At 45.5% G+C, this 26,027-nt stretch overlaps 1 protein-coding gene and 1 long non-coding RNA gene across 7 annotated transcripts; both read left to right on the top strand.

Moving 5' to 3' along the window:
* Positions 1 to 4,167: 4,167 nt before the first annotated feature.
* On the top strand, positions 4,168 to 11,902 carry LOC147008067 (cingulin-like). Of its 3 annotated transcripts, none has more exons than XR_015053695.1 (7): positions 4,168 to 4,304; positions 6,928 to 7,059; positions 7,166 to 7,276; positions 8,039 to 8,163; positions 8,499 to 8,607; positions 8,822 to 8,980; positions 9,301 to 9,404. XR_015053695.1 is itself a non-coding variant. In XM_085865875.1 (7 exons), exons 1-7 carry the CDS (start codon positions 4,266 to 4,268, stop codon positions 11,624 to 11,626), a joined length of 756 nt encoding a protein of 251 aa, XP_085722001.1. In that variant the 5' UTR covers positions 4,168 to 4,265; the 3' UTR covers positions 11,627 to 11,902. The 3 variants fall into 3 exon arrangements, 2 of the variants coding, with proteins under 2 accessions (XP_085722001.1, XP_085722002.1); XM_085865875.1 differs by lacking the exon at positions 8,822 to 8,980 and adding an exon at positions 11,491 to 11,902; XM_085865876.1 differs by lacking the exon at positions 8,822 to 8,980 and adding an exon at positions 11,491 to 11,902 and having other exon boundaries at positions 4,179 to 4,304; positions 6,933 to 7,059.
* Positions 11,903 to 13,881: 1,979 nt separating this feature from the next.
* On the top strand, positions 13,882 to 25,665 carry LOC147008066 (uncharacterized). Of its 4 annotated transcripts, none has more exons than XR_015053690.1 (5): positions 14,186 to 14,200; positions 17,225 to 17,286; positions 17,638 to 17,717; positions 23,334 to 24,537; positions 25,130 to 25,665. It is a non-coding gene; the product is annotated as an uncharacterized LOC147008066 (long non-coding RNA). The 4 variants fall into 4 exon arrangements; XR_015053689.1 differs by lacking the exon at positions 14,186 to 14,200 and adding an exon at positions 15,224 to 16,228; XR_015053692.1 differs by lacking the exon at positions 17,225 to 17,286 and having other exon boundaries at positions 13,882 to 14,200.
* The last annotated feature ends 362 nt before the right edge of the window (positions 25,666 to 26,027 follow it).

The following is a 26,027-nucleotide window of genomic DNA, read 5'->3' as shown; positions in this document are numbered from 1 at the left end:
GGGGTCCCATTCCCACACCACTCCATACGTGGTGCCAACGAAACCCGTGAAGGAGCACGGAGTCGGGGCACAGCCACGCTGTGCCTGTGGCTCGTCGAGTCTGTGTCTGTGGACGAGTCTGTGGCTCGTCCGCCAACATGCCACGAGGACGTGGGTAGCACCCACCCGGTCTCGCGGACCAGGCCGCTCCTTCAGGTTCTGCGCACATATTGGCCTACAGGCCCGTCTGCCCCCTTGTCTATGAGGGTGGCTTCTTTCCTTTGCTTTTGAGTAAATGTGTGCTGGCGCCGTCTGTAAAGTAGAACTGTGTAAGTGTTGCCGTGTGTACGCGTATTCGGTTGTAACTCTGTGCCATTGTTTCTTTTGTTTTCCTGATATAGGTGCATTTTGACTGTTTGGCTGTATATGTGTGCTTTCCGTGTGTCGCGTAATAAATGTGCATTGTGTGAACTGCTTTCCCGTTTCGCTTCGTCTTTTCTTTATTGACCCTCCATCCTGCTTCACGTAAAAGGGTTCACAGTGGGCTTAAAACGCCCGATAATTAATCGGAACCGTCGAGGCCGACGATAACACCGCTCGGTTATCCCGATAGCACGGAACGGACCGCTTAAGCGGTTAGTGTCCGGAGTCGGCTTGCGGCGAGGTACGATCGCCCGGTCGACCATCCGCGCAGGTACTTAGGTAGATCGAATTTGGCGAGCAACCCTATCCTGCGCGGGTGGGCAATTGGCACGGTCGTGGTGGGGTTAAACCCCCACCCGTGACTAGCTCCCGGCGTTGTTCCGAGAGGGTCACGACAGAATTGTCCGTCCGGTGGGCGAGGCGGCCGCCATTCGAGTCGAGCGGCCGATCGCACGCCGGCAGGCGCGAATTCGCAACAATATGTTAACATCACTGCAATGCACATTATCAAGCTTTTAGACTTTTTTTATGTAAGAAGAAGTTGATTCGGAATATGGCGACCACCGGGAGTGCTGTACGATACACATTTCCGGAGGGAAAATTGGAGCCTTCCCCACACGATGAACCCCCTCCCCCACATATGCTACCCTGTCACAAACCACATTTGGGGTCCACTTTGTCAACATGCAAAATTTGGTTGGATTTGGTTCAGTAGTTTTTTTTCGTTTGTGTCCTGCAGTCACTCACTGGAAGAGAATTTAATTCTCAATTTTATAGACCAGTCCACCCTGGAGAGGGAACATCCACGGACAGGTGTTTCGGTCTTGTTGGCCCTCACCTTATGAAGGAGTCCTTTTCATTTTTTTTTTTTTATGTGAATAAAATCAAAACATTTAAACAGCTTGAGACGCGTACCGTGACCCCACGGCCAAAGTAAACGGTCCAACAAGACTATCCCATTTGGGTTAAAAGATCCACTCTGCCCAAAATAAACCACAAATCAAGCCCTTCAATCCCAAACGACCAGAGATGGAGCAGGTTGCACTTCCGCAAGGGTCCTCAAGAAAGGAAAAATCTTCCCGTTGACTGCAAGGGATTTCTCTCTCTGCGAAAGCTTCCGCTCATTCCATTCGCAAAAACAACTTTTAACATCGGACAACTTTTTACGCCAATTATTTACACCATTCGTGGTCTCGCTCAAGAATACTCCGAAAACCTTCACCCGGTTGTCACAACCTCCAATTGTCAGATTTACCTTCGGAACATCACAGCCCTTTCCCTAAAGAAAAATACTACTTTTGTCAAAGTTAAGATGAAGGGAAGATGCTTTGGAGAACACGAACACGAACACGTGGGCACGTCATGGTCAAAGTATGGGGAAGGTGAGGGACGGGCAAAGGAGGAGTAAAAGGATGTTGAGATACATGTTGAAGAGGTGGAGCTGGGTGTAGTGCCGGTACTTTAGTTTAAGAACGGACAGGGTGTGAGTCAGTAGTTGCTCTGAAAATAACGGTTCATGAGGCGTTGCCCTCGTAATTAGTCTTTGTGCGTCCACAGTGGACGAGTTGGAAGAGAGAAAGAACAGGTTTCTTATTGCTAAATCTAATGGATGGCGTTACTGGACTGGCCTCCCGCTCCACACCGCGCCTGGACCGGATAACGCTCGGACGGCTCGCTCCCCCAGCGTTCCTCTCACCAGCAGCAAACTCACTGACCAGCGAACACCCTTCTTAACCACCTCAACCAGCTTTGCTATTGAAGCATCTCTGGAGGGGTGAAGCTTGGCGGGGTCAAAGTGGATTCCCCACCTCTTGGAGGATGCTCGTAACCATGACAACCTGTGACCGGTACACTCGAACACTCACAGGTTCTCATCATCACAAGCCCAGCCCCCATGAGTGCACCATCGTTAAACGATGAACCAAACGAGTGTAACACGAACACACTCTCTTACTTTCTGGGTTGCGGTTGAAATCGAGGCGGCTGGGTGGGCTTGCTTCGTTCAAACATTGGAGTAGTTTTGTCTGTGCATGTTGTGCTTCGTCATTTATAGTCGTTCAGTGTTCGTGCGTCCATGACGACACCCGTGAGTCCTTCTTTGTGAATCTGCTGTTTTGTTAATCCTTCACCAACTGCATAAGGATGGTATAAACACGTGGGGTGGGTGCTGAGTCTGGGTTCAATTCCAGCACCACGAAAGTATAAACACATCGGGTGGATGCTGAGTCTGGGTTCGATTCCAGCACCACGAAGGTATAAACACATGGGGTGGGTGCTGAGTCTGGGTTTGATTCCAGCACCACGAAAGTATAAACACATCGGGTGGATACTGAGTCTGGGTTCGATTCCAGCACCACGAAAGTATAAACACGTGGGGTGGGTGCTGAGTCTGGGTTCGATTCCAGCACCACGAAGGTAAAAACACGTGGGGTGGGTGCTGAGTCTGGGTTCGATTCCAGCACCACGAAGGTATAAACACGTGGGGTGGGTGCTGAGTCTGGGTTCGATTCCAGCACCACGAAGGTATAAACACGTGGGGTGGGTGCTGAGTCTGGGTTCGATTCCAGCACCACGAAGGTAAAAACACGTGGGGTGGGTGCTGAGTCTGGGTTCGATTCCAGCACCACGAAGGTAAAAACATGTGGGGTGGGTGCTGAGTCTGGGTTCGATTCCAGCACCACGAAGGTAAAAACACGTGGGGTGGGTGCTGAGTCTGGGTTCGATTCCAGCACCACGAAGGTATAAACACGTGGGGTGGGTGCTGAGTCTGGGTTCGATTCCAGCACCACGAAGGTAAAAACACGTGGGGTGGGTGCTGAGTCTGGGTTCGATTCCAGCACCACGAAGGTAAAAACACGTGGGGTGGGTGCTGAGTCTGGGTTCGATTCCAGCACCACGAAGGTATAAACACGTGGGGTGGGTGCTGAGTCTGGATTCGATTCCAGCACCACGAAGGTATAAACACGTGGGGTGGGTGCTGAGTCTGGGTTCGATTCCAGCACCACGAAGGTAAAAACACGTGGGGTGGGTGCTGAGTCTGGGTTCGATTCCAGCACCACGAAGGTAAAAACACGTGGGGTGGGTGCTGAGTCTGGGTTCGATTCCAGCACCACGAAGGTATAAACACGTGGGGTGGGTGCTGAGTCTGGGTTCGATTCCAGCACCACGAAGGTAAAAACACGTGGGGTGGGTGCTGAGTCTGGGTTCGATTCCAGCACCACGAAGGTAAAAACACGTGGGGTGGGTGCTGAGTCTGGGTTCGATTCCAGCACCACGAAGGTATAAACACGTGGGGTGGGTGCTGAGTCTGGATTCGATTCCAGCACCACGAAGGTATAAACACGTGGGGTGGGTGCTGAGTCTGGGTTCGATTCCAGCACCACGAAGGTAAAAACACGTGGGGTGGGTGCTGAGTCTGGGTTCGATTCCAGCACCACGAAGGTAAAAACACGTGGGGTGGGTGCTGAGTCTGGGTTCGATTCCAGCACCACGAAGGTAAAAACACGTGGGGTGGGTGCTGAGTCTGGGTTCGATTCCAGCACCACTTGGACCTTCATTCGGAAAGTTTCGAACGCGTGACGTCACCAAGGCCACGCCCATCCGCAAGCTTCACGTATTTAACAATAAAACAATTTTATTCACATTTAATACCACAAAACGTGAGGTTCACAAAATTGTTTGTGTGTTTAAACCTCCCTCCGAGAACCGAACGGACAAAAAACAACGACAACAACAACAACAACATAGAGAAGAAGAAGAAGATGAAAAAGAAGAAGAAGAAGCGCGGTTTTTGAATCGAAGAAAGACGTTGAACGAGAGTAACGTGCGCGACACGTCCAGTCCCTCTTGGTTCGGAGTGCGCGATGTCCGAGGAGGTCACGTGGAAGAAAGCGCGGCATATGGTGAACCCGGGTTATCATTGTGCGGGGGGTGAGGTCGTGCCGACATGTCGGGGTTAAAGGTCGTTGTGCGGGGGGTGAGGTCGTGCCGACATGTCGGGGTTAAAGGTCGTTGTGCGGGGGGTGAGGTCGTGCCGACATGTCGGGGTTAAAGGTCGTTGTGCGGGGGGTGAGGTCGTGCCGACATGTCGGGGTTAAACGTCGTTGTGCGGGGGGTGAGGTCGTGCCGACATGTCGGGGTTAAAGGTCGTTGTGCGGGGGGTGAGGTCGATTGGAACGTGGAAGGGGGGGGAGGGGAGGTTGAAAGGAGCATCGCCAGTCGGGGGATAAGTGGGTAATATAAAGGAGTATCGGGAGTGGGGTGGAGGTGAGAGGAGTATCCCATGGTGGGGGAGATGTTTGAGGAGGGAGGGGGAGTTGAAGGAAGGAGAGGAACTCTGTGAAGAGTGGGAGTGGAGAAATGGGGGAGGGTGGGGGTGATGTGGATGAGTGAGGAGAGGGGTGGCGTGGTGGAGACATGATGAGGGACAGGCAGTGAGTGATGATTCCTTTCGCACAAGACAACTCTTTAACTAGAAAACATCTCAAAATGACCACAACCATCATCACCCATCATGTACCAAAGTGTATCAAAATCTGTGCTCATTAAGGGGGTCTACAGGGGGGGTTTGACCCCACAAAATAGGTATTTTCTCTCTTCTCTGAAACTACACACACTATTTCGATGAAACTGGACAACAACCTTCATCAGCATTAAAAAAACAAGCACAAATGTGTCCAAGAGCAGCGTCCAAAAGGTTTTGTCGGCTACAAAACAAAAAACAACAACAACAACTTCCGATATTTCGTCACGTGCCTTGATCAAGCCAATAGCGAGACCCGTCATCGTGTGTTTATGTATTTAAGAAATATAGTGTATTTCCCAAATAAATAATGTCTTTACGAAATTTCAATATGTTAAATGGAATAATCTTTAAATAGTCACGTGAACTTTTCGAAACTTTAAAGCAAATGTCCGAATATATTTAAAAGTTCATGATCGACGCTCTCAAAAGGCACCGTCAATGTGAGGATGTGTACAGGTGTTTAGTATTTAAGGAGATCCGGATCGTGAATATAAAAGAGACGAGTCCGAATATAAAGATTTTGTCAGAAGAAGAAGAAGAAGAAGAAGAAGAAGAAGAAGAAGAAGAAGAAGAACAACAACAACAACAACAACACTGAGCTATTTTAGAGCAGCCTTCGCTATGCGAGACGCTGCTAAAAATAAGGGTCTTCGGGGTTGTAGGAGGGGGCGGAGGTTGAGTGACTGTTGCTCCTGATCCAGGTGAGCTTCAGGACGTGTGGTCTAATTTTTGATTCCTCGGGTCCGTAATGAAAATTTGTGTTGTTGTCAAAGACGGCGACCAATTGCAACGTATAAGTAGGAGGACCATGATGAGCCATTGTTGTTACCTCCACCACCGAAGGTGAAGCAGATGATGTTTTCATCCCCTTTCTGTCTGTCTGTCTGTTTGTCTGTCTGTGTGTCCAGGATATCTGAAAAAGTCGTGAACGGATTCGGATGAAACGTGGTGGACGGGTTGGGTGTGTCACAAGGACGAATTGATTCATTTTTGGTGAAAATCCGAATCTGGATCTGGATAAGAGAATTATTTAATTTCTCTAAGTGATTCTTCACCGTTGAGAGATCGGCCCAAAAACGATGGACACCGTGACATTTCAAACATGTCATGGGCTCGTTATGTTCTCGTGGATCAGGCATTGTGTGGCGGAGGTGTGCGCTCCACCGAGTGTCCTTATAGTTTTTGGTATCATTGCTTTGAGAGCCCTTTTGGTACCAATGCCAGATTTTTGGGTCCGATGCCGATACCGATTTTGGAGAGTCCGAGTCCACCGATTCCCGACCGACATTTTGTCAAAAAAAAAAATACAAAATTTTCAAATTGATTGAAAAAAAAATTCTATTTTATGAAACTTTCAATATTTGAGAACATTGAACTGAAATTGTACGACGAACGAGCAAATAAATAAATAAAAATAGACATCAACAACTTTTTAATGGATTCAACAAAAAAACATGTGAGAAACGAGAAGGGCGCTCGGTGGAGCACGTACCTCCTCCACGCAATGCCTGATCCACGAGAACATGACGAGAACATTACAGGTTTGAAATGTCACGTGACACAGGAGGAAATCTCTCAATGGGTGAAGAATCACTGAGAGAAATTAAATAAATCGCTTTTCCAGATCCGGATTTGGATCTTCACCAAAATCGAATCAATTCGTCCTTGTCACACACACAACGTGTCCACCGAGTTTCATCTGAATCCGTCCACAGACAGACAGACAGCCAAACAGACAGACAGACAGACAGACAGACGGGGATGAAAACATGACGTCCATCTCCCTTCGGGTGGTGGAGGGAACAAGTTTCACTGCAATGATCAACAGTGATGAACAAGATGTCTGTTATGGAAATGCCGACGAACCTTGTGTCTGCACGGAATACCTGGATTGACAGATATGGTGTGTGTGTGTGTGTGTGTGTGTGTGTGTGTGTGTGTGTGTGTGTGTGTGTGTGTGTGTGTGTGTGTGTGTGTGTGTGTGTGTGTGTGTGTGTTAGATCAGTGGCCGAGGAAGTACAGACCACGCTGCTGACATGGATGATCGAATAGTAGAACTTGATCAGCACAAGCTGCGTGAATCGCTGATAAAACAGGACCAGGACCGGATCCAAGAGAGACTTGAGAGCCAGGTGAGTGCTGCCAGCTGCACACACCAGTGAAGTAGATGCCGACTATCAACACATATATCACAATGATTACCCTGTAACTTGGTTCCTTTGTTTTTGCGACCACAAGATGACACCTGAGGGAGCAGTCAGCGTGACGCCAAATTTATGCAGCAACTGCAGGGAAACCCAAGAGGTCCTGAAATTATCCACGAACTTTGGCGAGGAACTTCATCGCGGTGTACGTCCATGCAAGTTCTGGTGACCTTGTTTCGCTTTTAAAAGCTTCCAACTGGGTGAACAGTGGGAGAGGTAGACCACTGATTTTATTTATTTATTTATTTATTAAGGGTGTCTGCAATTGTGCTGTCAGCTTAAGTGTGTCAGGGAAGGAGACTGCATTTGTTTACGCCGTTGTGAGAATGATGCAACACAAGGCAAGGGATCACCGCATCACGATATCCTTCCATGGTTTATCTATATATCCCTCAACAGTCACCCTGACTACTCATAAAAACCTGGAAACCTCACCTGTGTGGAGACACGTAAATGTGGCGGAACTGCCAGGTGATCAACAGACTTGTCAAAAGAAATAAAAATTGCCAAGTAATTAAAAATATTTATTTATTTATTCACAAATACAGCGAGAACCGCAGAGTGGGAAATGCAAAAGCACAACCAACCCGAGGTTTGTTTTGAAAGGACCTGCCTCATGAGGTCCAACGCTCCGGTCACAGAGATGTCTGCACGAGGACCTGTGTGCTCATATTGAGGAGACGGTAGAGGGCGCAGCGTAAACTCACACAATGAGACACAAAACAACCCTACGTGGCCTATAAATGCATGAAGAAGAAGAGTAGAGATTTGAACGTGCTATTTTGGATGACCACTACAAATTAAAAATACTCATTTGATACCGAGTGGGGTTTTTTTTGATTGTGCATCAGCCAATCTTCCGACGTGTTGTTTCATTTTTCCTCCCTCCGCCGATACGGACCGACAGATCAAGAAGATGCGCGTACTGGTGGCGGGGATCGAGGACTTTCGGAGACCCAAGTTTGAGGTTGCCCTCGCCCAGCTGCAAGGACTGGCCGACAATCTCGAGCTCCGATTGAAAGCCGATGATTGGTACGTTGGGCACGTGAATGCGACGTTAAAACAAACCTGGAAACCTCACCTGTGTGGAGACACGTAAATGTGGCGGACCTGCCGGGTCTCGGCGGGTCCACGGGTGATGAAGGAGTGATGCAAATTCTCCATGTAAATGTGTATCGTGTCGCGCCGCCTCCAGGTGGGGAAGGGTATTATAAGTCTCCACCAGTTACAGTCCAGTGTTCCTGTCGCCACGTTTTCCATTGGTCGTCAGGTGTTTTGAATTATAATAAATAATAGGGATGAATTTTCATGACATTTTGATGAATAATAACAAAGTCAAAGCATCGTGTCCATGTTTCCATGCGCAGCGAACGAGTGAAGCTGCGAGCAACGAACCGCCGCCTCGCCAAGCAGGTGGAGCAACTTTCAAAACAGATTGATAGTGAACGTCAGGAGGCGGACAAACGGAAGGAAAAGGTAAGCACAGTGTCACCTGTGGCTCCTGTGGACAAACTCACAGCAGGTTCATTGCTGGATGGACGGGCCTCCAGTGGTGGGGTTTGTTTGTAGTGTGAACAGCAGGTGTGTGCACGAGGTGATGCCCTCTATACACAGGTAAATTTGTCTTCCTTTCCTTCTCCTTCTCGCTCAACCTTTTCAACCACTCTATTCACCCTCTCATTTGCTCAAGGTCATCTTCCATCTGCTTGGAAATCAGCAAACATTACTGCCCTGCATAAAAAAGGTGCGAAAACAGATCCCTGCAACTCCATAACCAATCAGCCTTCTCCCAATCATCAGCAAGGTTACGGAATCCGCCATCGCTTCCTATCAAGGTCTTCTGGTTGAGGTGTTGGGGTTGGAATGGGGGTTGATTTAATGAAGTAACTATTCTTTGCATAATATTGCGAGTTACCATTTGCATAACGCGGAATTTCTGTGGATACCTGCTAGTTATAACAATGTCGTTCTTGAGTATCTCAATATTGTGGAGCACAGTACAGGAAGGACGCCATCTCACTCCGGTCGAAGGTTTCACTCTTGAGAAACGACACACCTTGGTTTAGGAATACCATATGTTTCTCCACATTTGATTGTTCGTGGCTCTCCATGACACCTGAGGCTGATTGTTAATGGTTGGGGTTGTGGGGACTGTTTGTCGTTGTGCAGGTGAACCTCAATTTGAAGATGACCAAGCAACAACTGGGGGATTCTGAGCTGGACTTTGATTGGTTGGACATGCAGCTTCAAGATGTTCAAAGAAAGCTGGAAGGGTAGGTGGACACCAACGATGTTTTGCAGACTGGATTATCAGATGTTCTGAATGAACTTTGGTGAGTAATGAGGGGGGAGGGGGGGTGTGCGGTGGTGGAAGGAGTCATACGAGTCAAGTCGAACAAGGGTCGTACCACTCTCATGGATGGACTATTTGGTTGTGGTTAAAGGAGTCGCCTGACACTGCTCCTCATGGCAAATCCAGCAAATTCGCGATACCTTGATCCCACAATTGATTTGGAGGGAGCAAGAAGCTTTATAATTATCCCCGCACCCTTGCAGCAAAAAGTGGGTCCCGTGCGTGCGTACGTAGAATGCACGTAGAATGTACGTACCTGTCTGCGTATTGTTATTCCCTTTTCTCCGCAACCACTTGTCGGGTTGACACAAAATTATCACCATCGGAGCGACAACTCATGTAGAAGGTTTTAGTTATAATTATGAGGTCATAGGTCATGGTGATGTGGCAGCCATGTTGAAAAAAAGAAGAAACGTTGGATCTCTGCATCTCTGAAACTGCTCGGAGGAAAACATTTAAACTTGGCACATGTCAAGTACTCCCCATGGGAAATAAGGTGATTTTTTTATGATGTCATAAGTGTGTTCGTTATGATGTGTGCATCGCGTTCTGCGTTTGCATCATTGCATACGTAGAACTCTACATCCGAGAAGTATGAACATCTTTGAGAGTCATCTTCGGATAAACTGGTCCACAGAAAAAAAAAATTGATGACGTTATCGGCCACGTGGTTCGGTAGCCATATTGCTTTAAAAAAAAAAACCTTCAAAAATATTAATCTCTGAAACGGATGAATAGATCGAGGAGAAACTTCACACAAATGTTCCTCAAGCCTTGGTGATACCAGGGTATTCACGAATAATTGGTCGGTCACGTGGTCTGACAGCCATATTGGATTGAGAGGAAAATCTTTAAAGAAATTATTTCTCTTGAACCGCTTCATCGATCGAAGTGAAACTTCACAATTATGATCCAGTCGTGAAGGGGAATACACGTATTAAATTTCAACTTGATCGGATACAAGGTCTGGCAGTCAGAATTATTTATTTTTTTTAATCTGGGTTTTTATTTATTTATTTATTTTTTGAATAAGGTTCCCTTGGCTGTTCCTGGACGGGTTTGAGGGTCGAGGAGCAGCAGCTGTAATGAGAATCCTATCCAGGTTCCTCCTGATCACTTCTTTGTTTTTTTTCCTTGTTTGGTTCCTTCTGATTCCTCCAATGCAGGACTGTTCCGATTTGGTCTTCCATTTGATTTTTATTTTGATTTTTTTTTTAAATCCCATCCTGAATTTTATTGAATAAAGAGGATGTAATGGATCAGGTGTCGCATCAAAGCCGGACGTCTTGGTAACCGGTCATCTCTGCCGGCAGTTATGAAGCGGCAGTTCGAATGTGAAGAGCGCATGTCGAAAACCGTTCAACGGAGGAAGTTTAAACTTCACCCTACGTCACATGACCATTTGATTACAGCACATATTACTTGGATAACGTCCGCCTCCTCAGACCTCACACGGTGAATTAAACAAATCCTAAATGCCGAGAGACAATGTCACTTCCTCGCATGAGAAATTGGAATCATTGTCATCGTTTCAGTCTTTATTGTGCTCGACTGGTGAAAAAAAGTGAAGATGAAGAAGACAGGAGAATAGGGAAGGGCGATGGATGAACAATGAAAATGGGGAAAGAGGGAAAACACCCGGACAACAATGTACGGAGACACCAGACACGAGGAGGGGATCAGCAGGACGTGGGTGGGAACACGGTGTCAGCAGTCAACAGGTGTAGTGAAGGTCGGTCTTGTAATTGGGGGAGATCACGAGGTGGTGGCAAGCCCGGCTGACCCAAAACCCCGCAGGGAAGACCTCAAGACAGCGGACTCGGAAAGGCGGTTTCACAGGCGGAAGAGACGAGAATTAAATAATTATGCTCAGGTAGAGTCGAGCAAAAACCTTTTGGGAAATGAACAAGCGCTGGAGTTTTTGTCATGTTTCATTTGTGTTGTTGTTGTTGTTGTTGTTTGTTGTCCTCATCACGTGACCCAATGATTTTGTGTTCGGTTTGCAGGCGACAACCGATGCCCTCCTTGGATTTCCCGCCGACCGAGGATGAGAATGAAGATCAAGATGACCAACTCGAGTCAGCAGGAGCCGAGGAAGTTGCTCAATGGTCGCGTGGGGAGCCTCGTGTGAGCAGCTGTTGATGTGGTATAGAACTATGGCCTCAGGATGGGTGTGGTGGTGCCAATGGGAGGAAGAAGAGGAAGGCGCTCATGCTTTGTTGGTGTTTCTCCTGTTTATCGATTTACCTTTGTGTTTGTTTATCGAAAGGCCCAGGTGGAGGCTTTGGTCTCAGGTCAAGCGTGAGCAAGAAAGCTCGTGCCCTCAGGTGCGTCACGTCCCGTTTTTTCTCTCCATTTGTCTCGTCACCCTGTGTGAGTGGTGTCTTGTACTCAATAAACAGGGACGAAGACTCTGAAGTGGGAACAACAGGTTTAATCCAGGCACGGGGACAACGCAGCACATCATCGGAACACGGGTGGGTCACATGACTCTCCTTAACCACCTCATCTCCTCACCCCCGCCCTTTTATTTATTTATTTTACAAATGAAGATGCTGAGGAGGTTTACAGACACGAGCTGATCTGAGGGCTGGTGGAGGGCTGTCCTTGCTTACGACTGCTGTGGGTTCCTCAATAAGGGGTACAGGGTCGGGATGGAGTTCAGGTACATTGGTGGGTGAAAAGCTTGCATGAGGAAACACCTGAGGTTCAAACGCAGGTGGTGCTGATACAGTAGTGGGTGACAAAGGCACTTGAGCCGGTTCAATGTTTGGCTCCCCATCACGTAACCTGAGTTGGTCATCTTGTTTACGCGTGCGTCTACCATCACACAACTTCACAAGGAACATCATTTCACCGATGTTATCGATAACGATGCCGGATCACCACTTGGTTCCACATCCGGAGTTCAACACGTGGACAGGATCGTTGATCTGGAAGTTGCGGTCCACAGACGTTTGGTCGTGATTACGTTTGTGTTGATACTTGTTATTCTCCACCTCGACCGTTACGTCCATTGATGGACAAAACTAAAGAATCCTTTTGTACCTTTAGTTTTGTGCCTTCACATTGATCGATTCCCCTTTTCGTGGGGATATCTTCACGGGGCATGACCATAGATAACCACCCAACAGGCCAATGTATGATGATTGTGATCATTCCACATGGCTGGTATGGCTACGAATACCCCTTCCCTCGAGCAGGGGTCAGTATACCACGTGCGCAAGGGGTAAATCACATCATCTACCCACCACATCCTCATGTAAGGAGGGGGGGGGGGATATTTTGTGCCCATGACTGACCCCATGTTGTGTTGGGGTTTGTAGTGAGAGTTAAAAAGAAATCTTTCCATTAATTAACTGAACTCAGACACTCACGAGACCCACTACGAGACCCTCACCGCAGCACCAAGGACAGACGACTGTCCAAAAATCGGGGTTAAGCTGTTTGTCTGACTCTCTTTTCTGTCTGTCTGTCTGTAAATATCAGTTTATGGTCATTCCTGGTGTCGGGTTAACGGTTGAGGTGGTTCGCTTTATTTCTTAGGGTCTTGGGTTTGAGCCTCTCTTGCGCCGTTAAATAACACCAGGTGGGTGACTCAGCCTGTCATCCTTCCGAGGACAGCAAAACGAGTACCATCTTACTAGGAACAGGGGGCACTGCATCAGCGGCACAAACGCGCCTCCAGCAATGACACAACTCGCGGCCATTGGCTGAATCCGGGAGTGGAGAAAGTCAGTGATCCCTGACATGAGTTGACCTTCGATGCCGTGAGGAGGACGTGGTCTTGCAGCTTTATGGTAATAACAATCCCTTAAATAATTGTGATTTGGAACAAAGAAAGTTGACGTTGATACTCGAACCGAGGTTCATCCTGAAACCTTCCACAACACGTTTTCCTTCTCATTCTCCTGAGGTTTGGGTCTTCCAGGAACTTTTCCTCGTCCTCAATTTTCATCTCCATCGGTTGGGTTGAATGGAAGAGCGAGTGCATTGAACGGATCAGGACGGAACAGACAAAACTAGAAGGACACTCGGTGGAGCGCACACCTCCACCACTCAATGCCAGATCCATGAGAACATCTCGGGTCCAATAGGTGTTTAAAATGGCGTGCGATTTGTCCTTCATGGTCCAGTCTCTCAATGGTGAACAACCGCTTCAAAAAAAAAAATTAAATAATGCTCATATTTAATTTTTTTCGGATCAGATCAGATCCGGATTCGGATCTTCACCAAAATCGAATCACTTTCTTCCTTGTCACACACCCAACGTGTCCTTGTCACACACCCAACGTGTCCTTGTCACACACCCAACGTGTCCTTGTCACACACCCAACGTGTGCTTGTCACACACCCAACGTGTGCTTGTCACACACCCAACGTGTCCAACAACTTTCGCTCTGAATCCGTCCACAACTTTTTTGAGTGATCCGTCATTCCGAGGTATCCGAATGACGTCATTCGATACGCACAGAAATGTTTCACCGTGCGTGTTGTCGTCATGATGACGTCATCACGCCGAGCGGAAGCAAACGCTCTCAGCGCAGACTGCACTCACGGGCTTCACCCGATCGTCATCGCTCTTTCAATCGGAACCAAATAAATCAGCGGGAAATGTATTTTTAAATCGTTATTTTTCCCGTAAATGCATCACGTGTATTTTTAAAGGAAGTTTCCGTGGACCGACGTCACTTCCGGTTGGGTGCTTGTCACAAGGTATTCATGATTAAGATATTCCTGTTTTGAAAGATAAATTTCTCTTTTATGATTTGAAAAGGTAATTAAAACATCCGGTGCCGTGATCAGCGTTTCCCTTTAAAAAAAACGTTTTCCTTTTCTTTATTTAACATTAATTTGATATTTTCCTTCCCTGAAGTCGAGGCCTTGTGTGTTTGTTATGTTTCCTTCCCTGAAGTCGAGGCCTTGTGTGTTTGTTATGTTTCCTTCCCTGAAGTCGAGGCCTTGTGTGTTTGTTATGTTTCCTTCCCTGAAGTCGAGGCCTTGTGTGTTTGTTGTGTTTCCTTCCCTGAAGTCGAGGCCTTGTGTGTTTGTTGTGTTTCCTTCCCTGAAGTCGAGGCCTTGTGTGTTTGTTATGTTTCCTTCCCTGAAGTCGAGGCCTTGTGTGTTTGTTATGTTTCCTTCCCTGAAGTCGAGGCCTTGTGTGTTTGTTATGTTTCCTTCCCTGAAGTTGAGGCCTTGTGTGTTTGTTATGTTTCCTTCCCTGAAGTCGAGGCCTTGTGTGTTTGTTGTGTTTCCTTCCCTGAAGTCGAGGCCTTGTGTGTTTGTTATGTTTCCTTCCCTGAAGTCGAGGCCTTGTGTGTTTGTTATGTTTCCTTCCCTGAAGTCGAGGCCTTGTGTGTTTGTTATGTTTCCTTCCCTGAAGTCGAGGCCTTGTGTGTTTGTTGTGTTTCCTTCCCTGAAGTCGAGGCCTTGTGTGTTTGTTGTGTTTCCTTCCCTGAAGTCGAGGCCTTGTGTGTTTGTTATGTTTCCTTCCCTGAAGTCGAGGCCTTGTGTGTTTGTTGTGTTTCCTTCCCTGAAGTCGAGGCCTTGTGTGTTTGTTATGTTTCCTTCCCTGAAGTCGAGGCCTTGTGTGTTTGTTGTGTTTCCTTCCCTGAAGTCGAGGCCTTGTGTGTTTGTTATGTTTCCTTCCCTGAAGTCGAGGCCTTGTGTGTTTGTTGTGTTTCCTTCCCTGAAGTCGAGGCCTTGTGTGTTTGTTGTGTTTCCTTCCCTGAAGTCGAGGCCTTGTGTGTTTGTTGTGTTTCCTTCCCTGAAGTCGAGGCCTTGTGTGTTTGTTGTGTTTCCTTCCCTGAAGTCGAGGCCTTGTGTGTTTGTTATGTTTCCTTCCCTGAAGTCGAGGCCTTGTGTGTTTGTTGTGTTTCCTTCCCTGAAGTTGAGGCCTTGTGTGTTTGTTGTGTTTCCTTCCCTGAAGTCGAGGCCTTGTGTGTTTGTTGTGTTTCCTTCCCTGAAGTCGAGGCCTTGTGTGTTTGTTATGTTTCCTTCCCTTAAGTCGAGGCCTTGTGTGTTTGTTATGTTTCCTTCCCTGAAGTCGAGGCCTTGTGTGTTTGTTATGTTTCCTTCCCTGAAGTCGAGGCCTTGTGTGTTTGTTGTGTTTCCTTCCCTGAAGTCGAGGCCTTGTGTGTTTGTTGTGTTTCCTTCCCTGAAGTCGAGGCCTTGTGTGTTTGTTATGTTTCCTTCCCTGAAGTCGAAGCCTTGTGTGTTTGTTGTGTTTCCTTCCCTGAAGTCGAGGCCTTGTGTGTTTGTTATGTTTCCTTCCCTGAAGTCGAGGCCTTGTGTGTTTGTTGTGTTTCCTTCCCTGAAGTCGAGGCCTTGTGTGTTTGTTATGTTTCCTTCCCTGAAGTCGAGGCCTTGTGTGTTTGTTGTGTTTCCTTCCCTGAAGTCGAGGCCTTGTGTGTTTGTTGTGTTTCCTTCCCTGAAGTCGAGGCCTTGTGTGTTTGTTGTGTTTCCTTCTCTGAAGTCGAGGCCTTGTGTGTTTGTTGTGTTTCCTTCCCTGAAGTCGAGGCCTTGTGTGTTTGTTGTGTTTCCTTCCCTGAAGTCGAGGCCTTGTTAGGTCATCTCTTCAGAGATGACCTAATAAAGCCGGACCAAATGTCCGTCCGTCCGTCCATCAACAATTTTTCTTTCCGATCTTGATGAAACTTAGTATGTGGGTCGAGGTCGATGAGTGTTGCACAACGATATCACTTTTGTCCGGGTTCAAGGTCAGGGACGAGGTCATGAGGTCACGTAAGTTATAAAAATCGCCATTTTCAAAACCTATCTAGTCTGCCATTATTCAAGATATTCGGCAACTATTTATTGATTATGATTGTAAAAAATATTATCTTGTATCTGACCGGACAGATTTTTGAATTTCCTTCCCGTTTGATCGTCACGTGATCTGGAAGATGGCTAAAAACGCCGATGCGATTCCCAAAGAAGGAAGGAAGGAGAAATGAAATATTAATATAAAACACATTTTTAGCCTTTTATATTGATACATTTTCCGCCGAAGGTGCAAAAGTTTCAAAACCCGAAATGTAAACGTCGGCATTTATTTTCAAAATATAATTTCGTGCGCGCGCGCCAAAATGCCGAGTCATCTTTAACCAAACTGCGTAGTAGAACTGCGCAGTAGTCCGGTCATGGCGTCTGAGCAGTGGCCAGCGTGGTTCAGATTGACTGTGGTTTCTGGGGCGAAGGTGATTGTTAAGAAGTATGTCGGCGGTTTAAATTTGAGTGACTGTATTGGTGATTTAATCACGCAACATCTTGACGACGAATATTCTGGCTGAACGATTGCATCAATTCAGTGCAGCAGCAGGGATGATTCGCAGGCTCCTCTCGATCGTGCCGATATCTAACATAATCGCCGGCGGACATAGGGCTGCAGGCTGTGGGGCGAGGCCACGGATCACTGATGAGGGGATAAGTGATAAATTATGCTACATGCTTCGGGCTTTCTGATTAATATATCAATGAGTACATTCCATAATTAATAATTAATGAATCTGGCATACAAAATGTTTTTTCATACCTGACGTGTTACTTTGTGCAGTGTCACGAAACTTCTGTGGAATTCATAATGAATTTGCTCGCTCTAACGATTTTTCAAACCTCAATATCTCTATAAATACTTGACCAATTTTCATTCTGAAAGTTGCATTATAATCAGTGAAGAATAATCTACAGGATTATAATAATCTCCGAGAGCTAAGTCTATTTTTTCGTTTTTTTTTCTAGAACCAGAAGTGAAATGTCCCCAGAGAGTGGACGGACAGGAAAATCACGTATTGCACTTACTGGTGATTCTGATGTGTTAATCCGGGTACTAAATGAACAATACATATTTATTAATTATGTCATTAGTATTATCCTAGTGTATCTCTGTGGACTATTTCAATCTAAACGGTTAGTTTGGACTGTTTCGTGGTTACCTGAACTGAACATTGAGAACTTGTGGTATTATAGAGATGACCGTCACCCCCACACAGGGGTAATTTTTAGTTGGTGTGTTCATTTATTCATGTATTCCCAGAAAAGTTTCGACCGTCCAGGTGCAGCAGGTGTGTGACGTTGTTTGTTCCTTTGCATTCTCTTTTGTTTGAGATTACATGATATCCACCTACTTGTTTCTTGATCATTTTACTTTGCAGATCTAAAGCTCAAAGTAGAAAAACAAAGAAAGATGATCGGTCTTTTGAAGACATCTTTTAACATGTGGGATATGAATATAGTAAGTTTTGCGTGATGTAATATCAGGGTTGAGCTCCATAGTTTCATTGTGCTTTCCATACATTGCATATGCCTGGTGTTGGCGAAAGGGTGAGAGTGGTGGGCTTTGGATCTGAGGGTCCTGAGTTAAAATCCCACTCAGCTGTTGAGTTAATACCAGGTGGGGTTGACTCTGCCTGTCATCCTTCCGAGGTCGGGAAAATGAGTGCCAGCTTGCTGGTGTCCTGTGTCGGAGAGGCGACCTGTCCAGGTTTGTGTCGAATAGCCGAGGAGACTGCAAAGGCAGCACCAACGCTCTGCACAGAGAATGGTCCCAATGGATGGATGCGATGGATACATTGTATGATCAATGGGTGTAGGACGTTATTGAATGCCTTCTTATCATCATTGCATGCTGTTGACAGGTTGGTACCTCGATGTAATTTAACAGTTGTCAATTTTATAATTAACCTCCGCCATCGAAGATGGATGGAGGTTACTGTTTTCACCCCTGTCTGTTTGTTTGTTTGTTTGTTTGTTAACTATTACGGAAAAACTCCTGGACGGATTTCGACGAAATTTGGTGGGGGGATGAGGTATGGTCCAAGGATCATGCCATAAGATTTTGGACTTGGTCCAAAGTCCAATATGGCCGCTATGGCGGCCATTTAGAAAAAATATAATTGAATTTTTGTTTTTGCATTTCTACGTTTTAAGTGATTTCCAACGAAAAAATTAATTTGTAAGAAAAAAAAAAGAAAATTTTGCAACTTTTTTTCAAAAAAATTTCGATTTTATTTGAAAAATATTTGAATTTTCTTTTGCATTTCTACATGTTTTAAGTGATTTCCAACCCCCCCCCCAAAAAAAATTTGTTCGAGAAAAAACCCCAGAAATTTTGCACCTTTTTTTTCAAAAAAATTTCGATTTTATTTTTTTGCCATTTCTACATGCGTGTCGATCTCGTTTAGTTTATTCAATCGTGGTTCAGTCGAGTCTGATCCGTTTTGACCTACAATGAATAGGATATCAGGTTCACTTAAGTGACCCAGCAGTATTGGCGGCGGAGGTTTTGCACTCTACCGAGTGCTCCCCCTCTAGTTTGGAATTGTTTTGATGAACAAGAGCTGATCTTTCATTCTGCAGCAGGTTATTCTGCAGCCATTTGTTCTACTTCCTGGCATTGCTGTTCATTTAAGTGGTTATCCTTCTTCGTTTTTTTTGTACCTTAATCCCAACATTTAGGGGTCAGCCACTCGGATCCGCCTTGTCTATTCTCCTCTATCTTCCATATCTTCATCTCTCAATCCCACGCCATTCAAATCTCTCTCAACTTCCTCCCTCCATCTTAATCTTTATCGTCCTCTTATAACAAGGATTCAGTGAACTCTTAAATCAGTGTAACTTGAAAAGAAACCTGTATACTTTTACATTAAATACAACACCATGATACATCTTCCTTCCAGGTCTTCAAGACACTGGTTCACCACCATCTCAGATCATCCCCAATCCAAAACCATGATCTTTTCGACCCTCGTTAACTCGACTCCAACCCAAAAACAATCCCTCCATCCAAATTTCCAGTTTGGATTTCCAGTTTTCCCTCTTTGGACTTTGTAGTTTCCTTCTGTATCCATTGTGTCCACCCCAATGCTTCATCTTCACCACCCTATGCAACCTCTCCTGCCCCTCATTCCTCCCCACACTCCTTGCTTATCCAAGTCTCCCTCTATCTTGGCCTTTGACTCTGCTCTTGGTGTTTTCCCCCTCCCTCTCTACTGTCCCTTTTGGATGCGTCTCCACTGTTCTCTTTGTGTCATGTTATGTCCTGATCTGTTAAGTGTACGAGCTCTTCCACGAGCCCTGACTACGTATGCAAAAATATCTCTTCTGCGATAATTCCTGAAGAGTTTTACATAGTTGTTATGTAAGTCATCTTATCGGCTGACATTTTGGATGCTTTTTATTTAAGGTTTTGAAATGCTCGAGGTGTTTCCTTCTTTAAACTGTGCATGCAGTTTTTTTTTTCTCTGATGAGTGTATTCAATGCTTGACTGGAGACAAATTGGAATATTTTCCTCGACATGGTGATTACTTATTTATTCTGATTACAGAAGTTTATTTGTAAGAACAAAATTTTTTTTTTGCACCCAAGATTGAAGCTCCTGGAAGAGCAAGGTGACAGAAAGTAAAAAAAGCAAGGAAGTAACAGTGGGTGGTTTAGCTGCAGTTGGAGTTGCCAAGCAAGATAATGAGCGAACAGCAAAGGAGAGACAGAAGGGGGGGAGGGTATATTTTATATATATATATATATATATATAATATATATATATATATTATATATATATATATTATATATATATATATATATATATATATAATATATATATATATATATTATATATATATATATATATATATATATATATATATATATATATATATATATATATATAAAATATATATATACCCTCCCCCCCTTCTGTCTCTCCTCTTTGCTGTTCGCTCATTATCTTGCTTGGCTTCTTTAAGGTCACACTGAGGTGAACAGAGCTGTTATCCACCAGGAGCGACTCCTTGAGGAATATCTGCCCACGAGAGATTCCGATGAGAATCGTTCTACAGTCACCATGAAAAATATGCTTTTGCCTCATAACGTCACCAAATGACGTCATAATGTCTCAAGCTTGACATATCTAGAAAGCACTCATCGAGGTGTTCAATTTGAGGTTCTACATGATTATGGTTCCTAAAACTTGAAAATTTGACCTTGGGATCAAATATGTTTGACCTCAGGCGCTAACCATGAAGGTCAAGGACAATCGCCACCAAAAATCAGCTGAGTGCCAGACCATGAACTATATTCCCATGAAGTTTGAAGACGATCCGATCAAAATTACTCAAAAAATAAGGGTTTTGTCGACTCCCCTGATTTGCGACAAAGTGACCTTGACCTTTGACCTTGACCTTCAAAATTTTGTGCGCTGAAAGGGACCTCTATAGGCCTCTGATATGCGAAGTTACAAAAATTTCCAATGATAACTGTGCTCTGCAGAATTTTTTATACGTGATTACAGACAAACAAACAAACAACAAAAAAAAACATACAAGCTGACTTACATATCTTGCAAAAACTTCGTTTTGGCAAGATAAAAAACAAATGAAGGTCAAGGCCAATCGCCACCAAAAATAAATCAGCTGAGTGCCAGACCATGAACTATATTCCCATGAAGTTTGAGACGATCCGATCAAAATTACTCAAAAAATAAGGGTTTCGTCTACCCCTGATTTGCGACAAAGTGACCTTGACCTTTGACCTTGACCTTCAAAATTTTGTGCGCTGAAAGGGACCTCTATAGGCCTCTGATATGCGAAGTTACAAAAATTTCCAATGATAACTGCTCTGCAGAATTTTTTTATACGTGATTACAGACAAAAAAAAACATACAAGCTGACTTGCATATCTTGCAAAAACTTCGTTTTGGCAAGATAACAAGCCGGTAGGCGGACATGGGTAGTCGACTACCCAATAGAACCTGACGCGATGGGCCTGTTCGATGGGGGATGACCTGAGGATTAAGCACAAGAAAATTCATGATTCTTGCTTAAAGGGTTTATGCTGCAGATTGTTTTTTTCGTTAAAATACCCCCACATTTAGAGGTTTTTCGGCCGTTGCTAGGCAACGGAGGGTTCCATAGCAACGGTTCTTTCTCACACATAACTGGGATATATCGTGAACCTACCATACCAGTTTCATGTATATCTGACTCATAGTCTCTGAGATATAACGAACTTCGTTTTTTTATTGTTTTCGACCAGGGTTCATTCAAAGTCTATCTTCTCCGACAGTTTTCATAGGATCCGACTGGAAATTTTTGACAATATGGCTGAATGTACACGAGCCCACAGTCGCTCGTGGCCCGATTTTTGATTTTCGAAAAAATAAATTTTTTATGATTTTTCAAAAATGTCAAAGTCCTGTTGCTGGGCAACGGTGGCGTCCATAGCAACGGTTCTCATTTGCACACAACTAGGTCATGGTATGAACCTACCAACCAAGTTTCATCGAAATCGCCATTGTGTTGACTGAAATCGTCATTTTAAATACTGATCATAAGGGTAGAATAAATCTCAAAAAAACATTTTTTTTTCGACGAGATCGACTACCCAAAAACCAAAATGTATGGACAGATAAAATTGGCCTTTCAAGTTCAAGAGAACCAGAGAGAGGAAAATTAATAAATTCACAAATGGAGATGTTTTCGATCATGAAGGGTGTGGACATCAGAGTGAAGTGGAGTTCTTCAGCAAAGTGGACAGTGTTCGGAACAGGGGCCGGAGCTTGAGGGTAAAAAGGATGAGAGTCCAGACAGTTTTGAAGTTGGGACCTTTTCAGTTGGAGAGCAGTTAATTCATGGAATGGTCTCCCTGGGAAGGTAGTGGCAGTGGAGGGGTGGATAGTTTTAGATGGTCATTACATAGGTACTGTACCTGGATGCATTGGGGATGGAGGATTATGGAGGTATTTGCAGGACTTGTAGGAAGCATGAGTTGTTGCTTCACACGCAACCTGAGGCTGCAGGTAACATCATCTTTTTGTGGAAGAGCAGCTGTACTGCTGATGCAGTGCCCTGTCACAAGTCAGCTGGTACTCATTTTTCCAACCTCAGAAGGTTGACAGGCTAAGTCAACCCACCCAGTGTTATTTCAACGGCACAACAGGGGCTCAAACTCAAGATCCTAAGATCTTAAGCCAGCCACCTTAACTGTGAAGCCACCACCAGACTCGTTTACTTGAGTGTCGATCGGTGATGATACTGGGATTGGTGCAGCGTAGGAATAATCGACCGGTTGGTCTCCTCCTGCACAATTGTTCCTTTTTACCATTGTGTGTTTTTATGTATGAAGGATAAAAAAGGTAGGTCATGTGGAGATATCAATGGATTTTATTCAAGGCAATGCAGATTGGGTCATGACCCGGGTACTGCAACAACAATAAAATCCTCTTTAATCATGAAATCCTGACTGTGATCATACACATTTCTTTGAGCAACACAACTTGCACACAAAGCAGAAAATGAATTCTACTCAAGGTTCATGACATACCTCAAGGGACTCAAGACATGACATACATGACATGACATACCAATCCAGGGACTCAAGGTTCAAGGTACAGCAACAATCAGGAAAGACTTCCCCGTTCTGAAGTGTGTTTGCAAAATTATTCTCTTCGCTGAACTAGTTTTTGTCAGGGCTGGTAGGATGGCAGTCATGACCCAGGCCTTGACACGGTCCCTTGGGTCCAATTCGTTATCCCGTATGAATTATGTGCCACATTTGTCCCAATTGCCGAAAAGACCTTCTCGCTGTGATGCGATCGCAAGGATCGCTGAACGATGAACTCTTGCAATTGAGACAAAAGTTCAGCTTTCTGTAACCTCGACCATTTACCTAGTACACACGACAACATTGAGCAAAGCCAGCATGTTTACACAAAGAAACCACTTCATTTCACGACAGCGAATGCATTTACAACTTATAAAGCAACGCTGCTCACAGAGAAGACTTTCTTTTGTGCCATTTTGTTCATAATGATAATCTGCCCTCCCTCCCATCTCCCCTCCTTCCCCTTGCAAGATTGCTACCACTGGTGCAACAAAAAAAATCCATCACAGCTGATATCGAGTCTTTCCTTTTCTCAAACTGCCGGACCTTTCACCATCAATTTGGATTCCATCTCAGCGATTGACTTTGGATGTGCTGCTGCTGCTTCTTTCTCAACAATTAAGGGAGGCCAAGGTCATTCAACACAGTCTGCCACCATGTTCTACTTTGACAACTTTTTTGACTGTGGCAATAAAAGGCCACCTTATTACCCGGCTTGTTGCTTCCTCCACTCACGCAGTCAGCACATAGCTCTGAACCTGATTCTGCTCATGTCATCTCCGCATAGAGGCTCGGTTGCCCCGACGGAGTATCTTGCACCCCCTTTTGTACACTAATGACCTCTGCAATGCTGTTGAAAACTTTGTGGCTTCATGAAAAAACATAACCAGACTCAGTGTTGTCATGGTTGGAGCTTCCACTCTGAGTCTGGAAAGATTGTGTTTCAATTCCAACCTTGTCCGAGTCATGCCAAAGAGTTTTTGTCTTGAATATGCTGCTTTCTTGTGTGACACTCAACATTTAGAGCATACAGCATGGACAAACCCCACAGGTTGATATCCACATGTATGAGGAAATTCCTCCTGCTGAGTGTGGAGAGAAGAGCAACATCATGGAAGTTCACTGGGAAGTTACATCACATCATATCCCCCCAAGCGAAGTGGCTGTTTGTCTGGTCAAGTCTCGTAATGTGTGTGTGTGTGTGTGTGTGTGTGTGTGTGTGTGTGTGTGTGTGTGTGTGTGTGTGTGTGTCCCTGTACAACCACTCCTCACTGTGCCGATCAGACATAACAGAATATCCTTTGTACTGACCAGCTAATGGGGAGATGTCAGACGTGTCAGACGATGGTACCATTTGGCTCATCCTTTTTGTGTTCTTCCACAGAGAATTCTCAAAGCTGCCAAGAGCAATTATTTTCACATAGAACAACGGTAAGGAGGAGATCTTCAAAATGGTACCTGGGTTCCTGAAATATGCGATCACTTACTTTTTGACCAGAAGAGACTGTTGCAGGGCATTGAGGCCACTCAAGCAGATCACTGGGTGGACCTAACAACCAGAGTGCTGAACAGACACCAGGTGTTGGTTGTCACTCTACAAGAGCCAACTGAATTGGCAATGCTGTCTACCGGGTTGGAGAAAGCATCGTGCAGACAGCTGGCAGGCCCACACCAGGTATTCGGCAACAGTACAGATAGGATCGGGCGTTACCATAGTGCGCAATGACCTAGCTATAGCAGCATGGAAATCAGGAAGAGAACATTGGAAGGCCTGTAGTTCAAGACTAATTAGTGCTATACTTGTTGGTGGCAGGATGAGCTCCTGTATAATCTCCTCTTTGGGATATCCCACTACGCACTACCTCCTGTTTCAAGCAGGGTCGTGAAGAATACTTTATTTGATGACCTCTAGTAGGCTTTGAACATTACACCAGCAAGTGAGTCATATGTTTTATGAGGTGGCTTTAACGCCAATGTGGGATCCATAAGTCATAAAGATGACCAATGGGAATGTGTTTGTGGACCACATGTTGGGTTGGGAGAAGCCAATAATGTTGGCAAGGAATGGCTCTCATTCCTCTCTTTTCGTAAAGCAACTGTTTTTTGCAACACATGAAAATCATTTTGTAGATCACGACTCAAGTTGGAAGTATCTGCTGTTTTTTTCTCTCTGTCTCTCTCTCTGAGATCAAATGTAACAATGGGTCAATGTCCCATGTTGTCGGAGGCATATCCATCAACGCATTGGCGTCATATTCTCGTTTCAGGTTTGAGTGTCAAACGGACCCTGTTTTCGATTTCCTGCCAGAGGGATTTCCCCTTCCACGAACACGCGAGTCATGGTGAATGGAGTGCAGCGTCGCTCTCGGGGGAACAGTACTCTCGAGTTGGTTTTGATGGTTCTTCTGACCATCACGACCATACTGCTCATTGTCTTCATTTATTTGAATGCTTCAAGGTCCAGTAAGTATTGTTACGTCTGAGGGGGGGTATGCATTCAAAGGGTAATTTGGATGTTTAATTAGGTATGCCATGCTGTTCGAGTGTACCAGGATCTCGATGTAATAAGTAGCAATTCAGTGGTGATAAGTTGTCCAGTAAATGTCCATTTCTTCAAGGGGGAAATGATAATTGTCACGTAATTAGATAGGGAGACGGGATAGGGAAAGTGTGTCTGCGTAAACCCTGTTAATATTCCCTGGAGGCTTGCCATGACGTCACAGGACAGTGCTGCGGATGGCTCCGCCCCGTGATCACGATTGGCGGAAGGCGACGGCGGAGGGCCAATAAAACGGCTCGATTGGAAGTGACGAGGACTCGAGGATAAAAGGTTCTGTTCGGGGAAAAGGGTGGAAGAAGAAGATCGATGAAGAAAAAGCGTTTTGGTGGAGGTTGTTGTGCTCGGAGCGTGCTCGATTGTTGCGCTGGTTCGTTCCTGGATTGATCGTGTCTCGTGGCCTTGCTGTGCCTCGTGCCTCACCTCGGTTGGCTCTAGGGTTCTGCTGGCTCGGAGTACGGGGTCGAACGGCGGGCGGACCTGCCTCCCTCTCCTGCTCGCAACTTGGCGCCAGAACTGGCTCCCTGGCGGCTGTGAGCGGACTTGGGCCGACACCAGGAGGTTGACAGCACCACGGTGTCTCCTGCACCAGACGAGCGCAACGCCAG

This window comes from Eptatretus burgeri, chromosome 22 (assembly GCF_056783735.1).
Source record: "Eptatretus burgeri isolate ZD-2024b chromosome 22, Ebu_testis_v1, whole genome shotgun sequence".
NCBI lineage: Eukaryota > Metazoa > Chordata > Myxini > Myxiniformes > Myxinidae > Eptatretus > Eptatretus burgeri.
This window is presented reverse-complemented; position numbering and strand designations above follow the sequence as displayed.

Excerpts from the sequence above, each read along its gene's own strand:
- LOC147008067 (XM_085865875.1), top strand. The coding sequence starts at position 4,266 with ATGTCCGAGGAGGTCACGTGGAAGAAAGCGCGGCATATG. Across the intron at positions 7,060-7,165 it reads AAGAGAGACTTGAGAGCCAG|ATGACACCTGAGGGAGCAGT; the intron begins GTGAGTGCTGCC and ends TGCGACCACAAG. Across the intron at positions 9,405-11,490 it reads GTTCAAAGAAAGCTGGAAGG|GCGACAACCGATGCCCTCCT; the intron begins GTAGGTGGACAC and ends TTCGGTTTGCAG.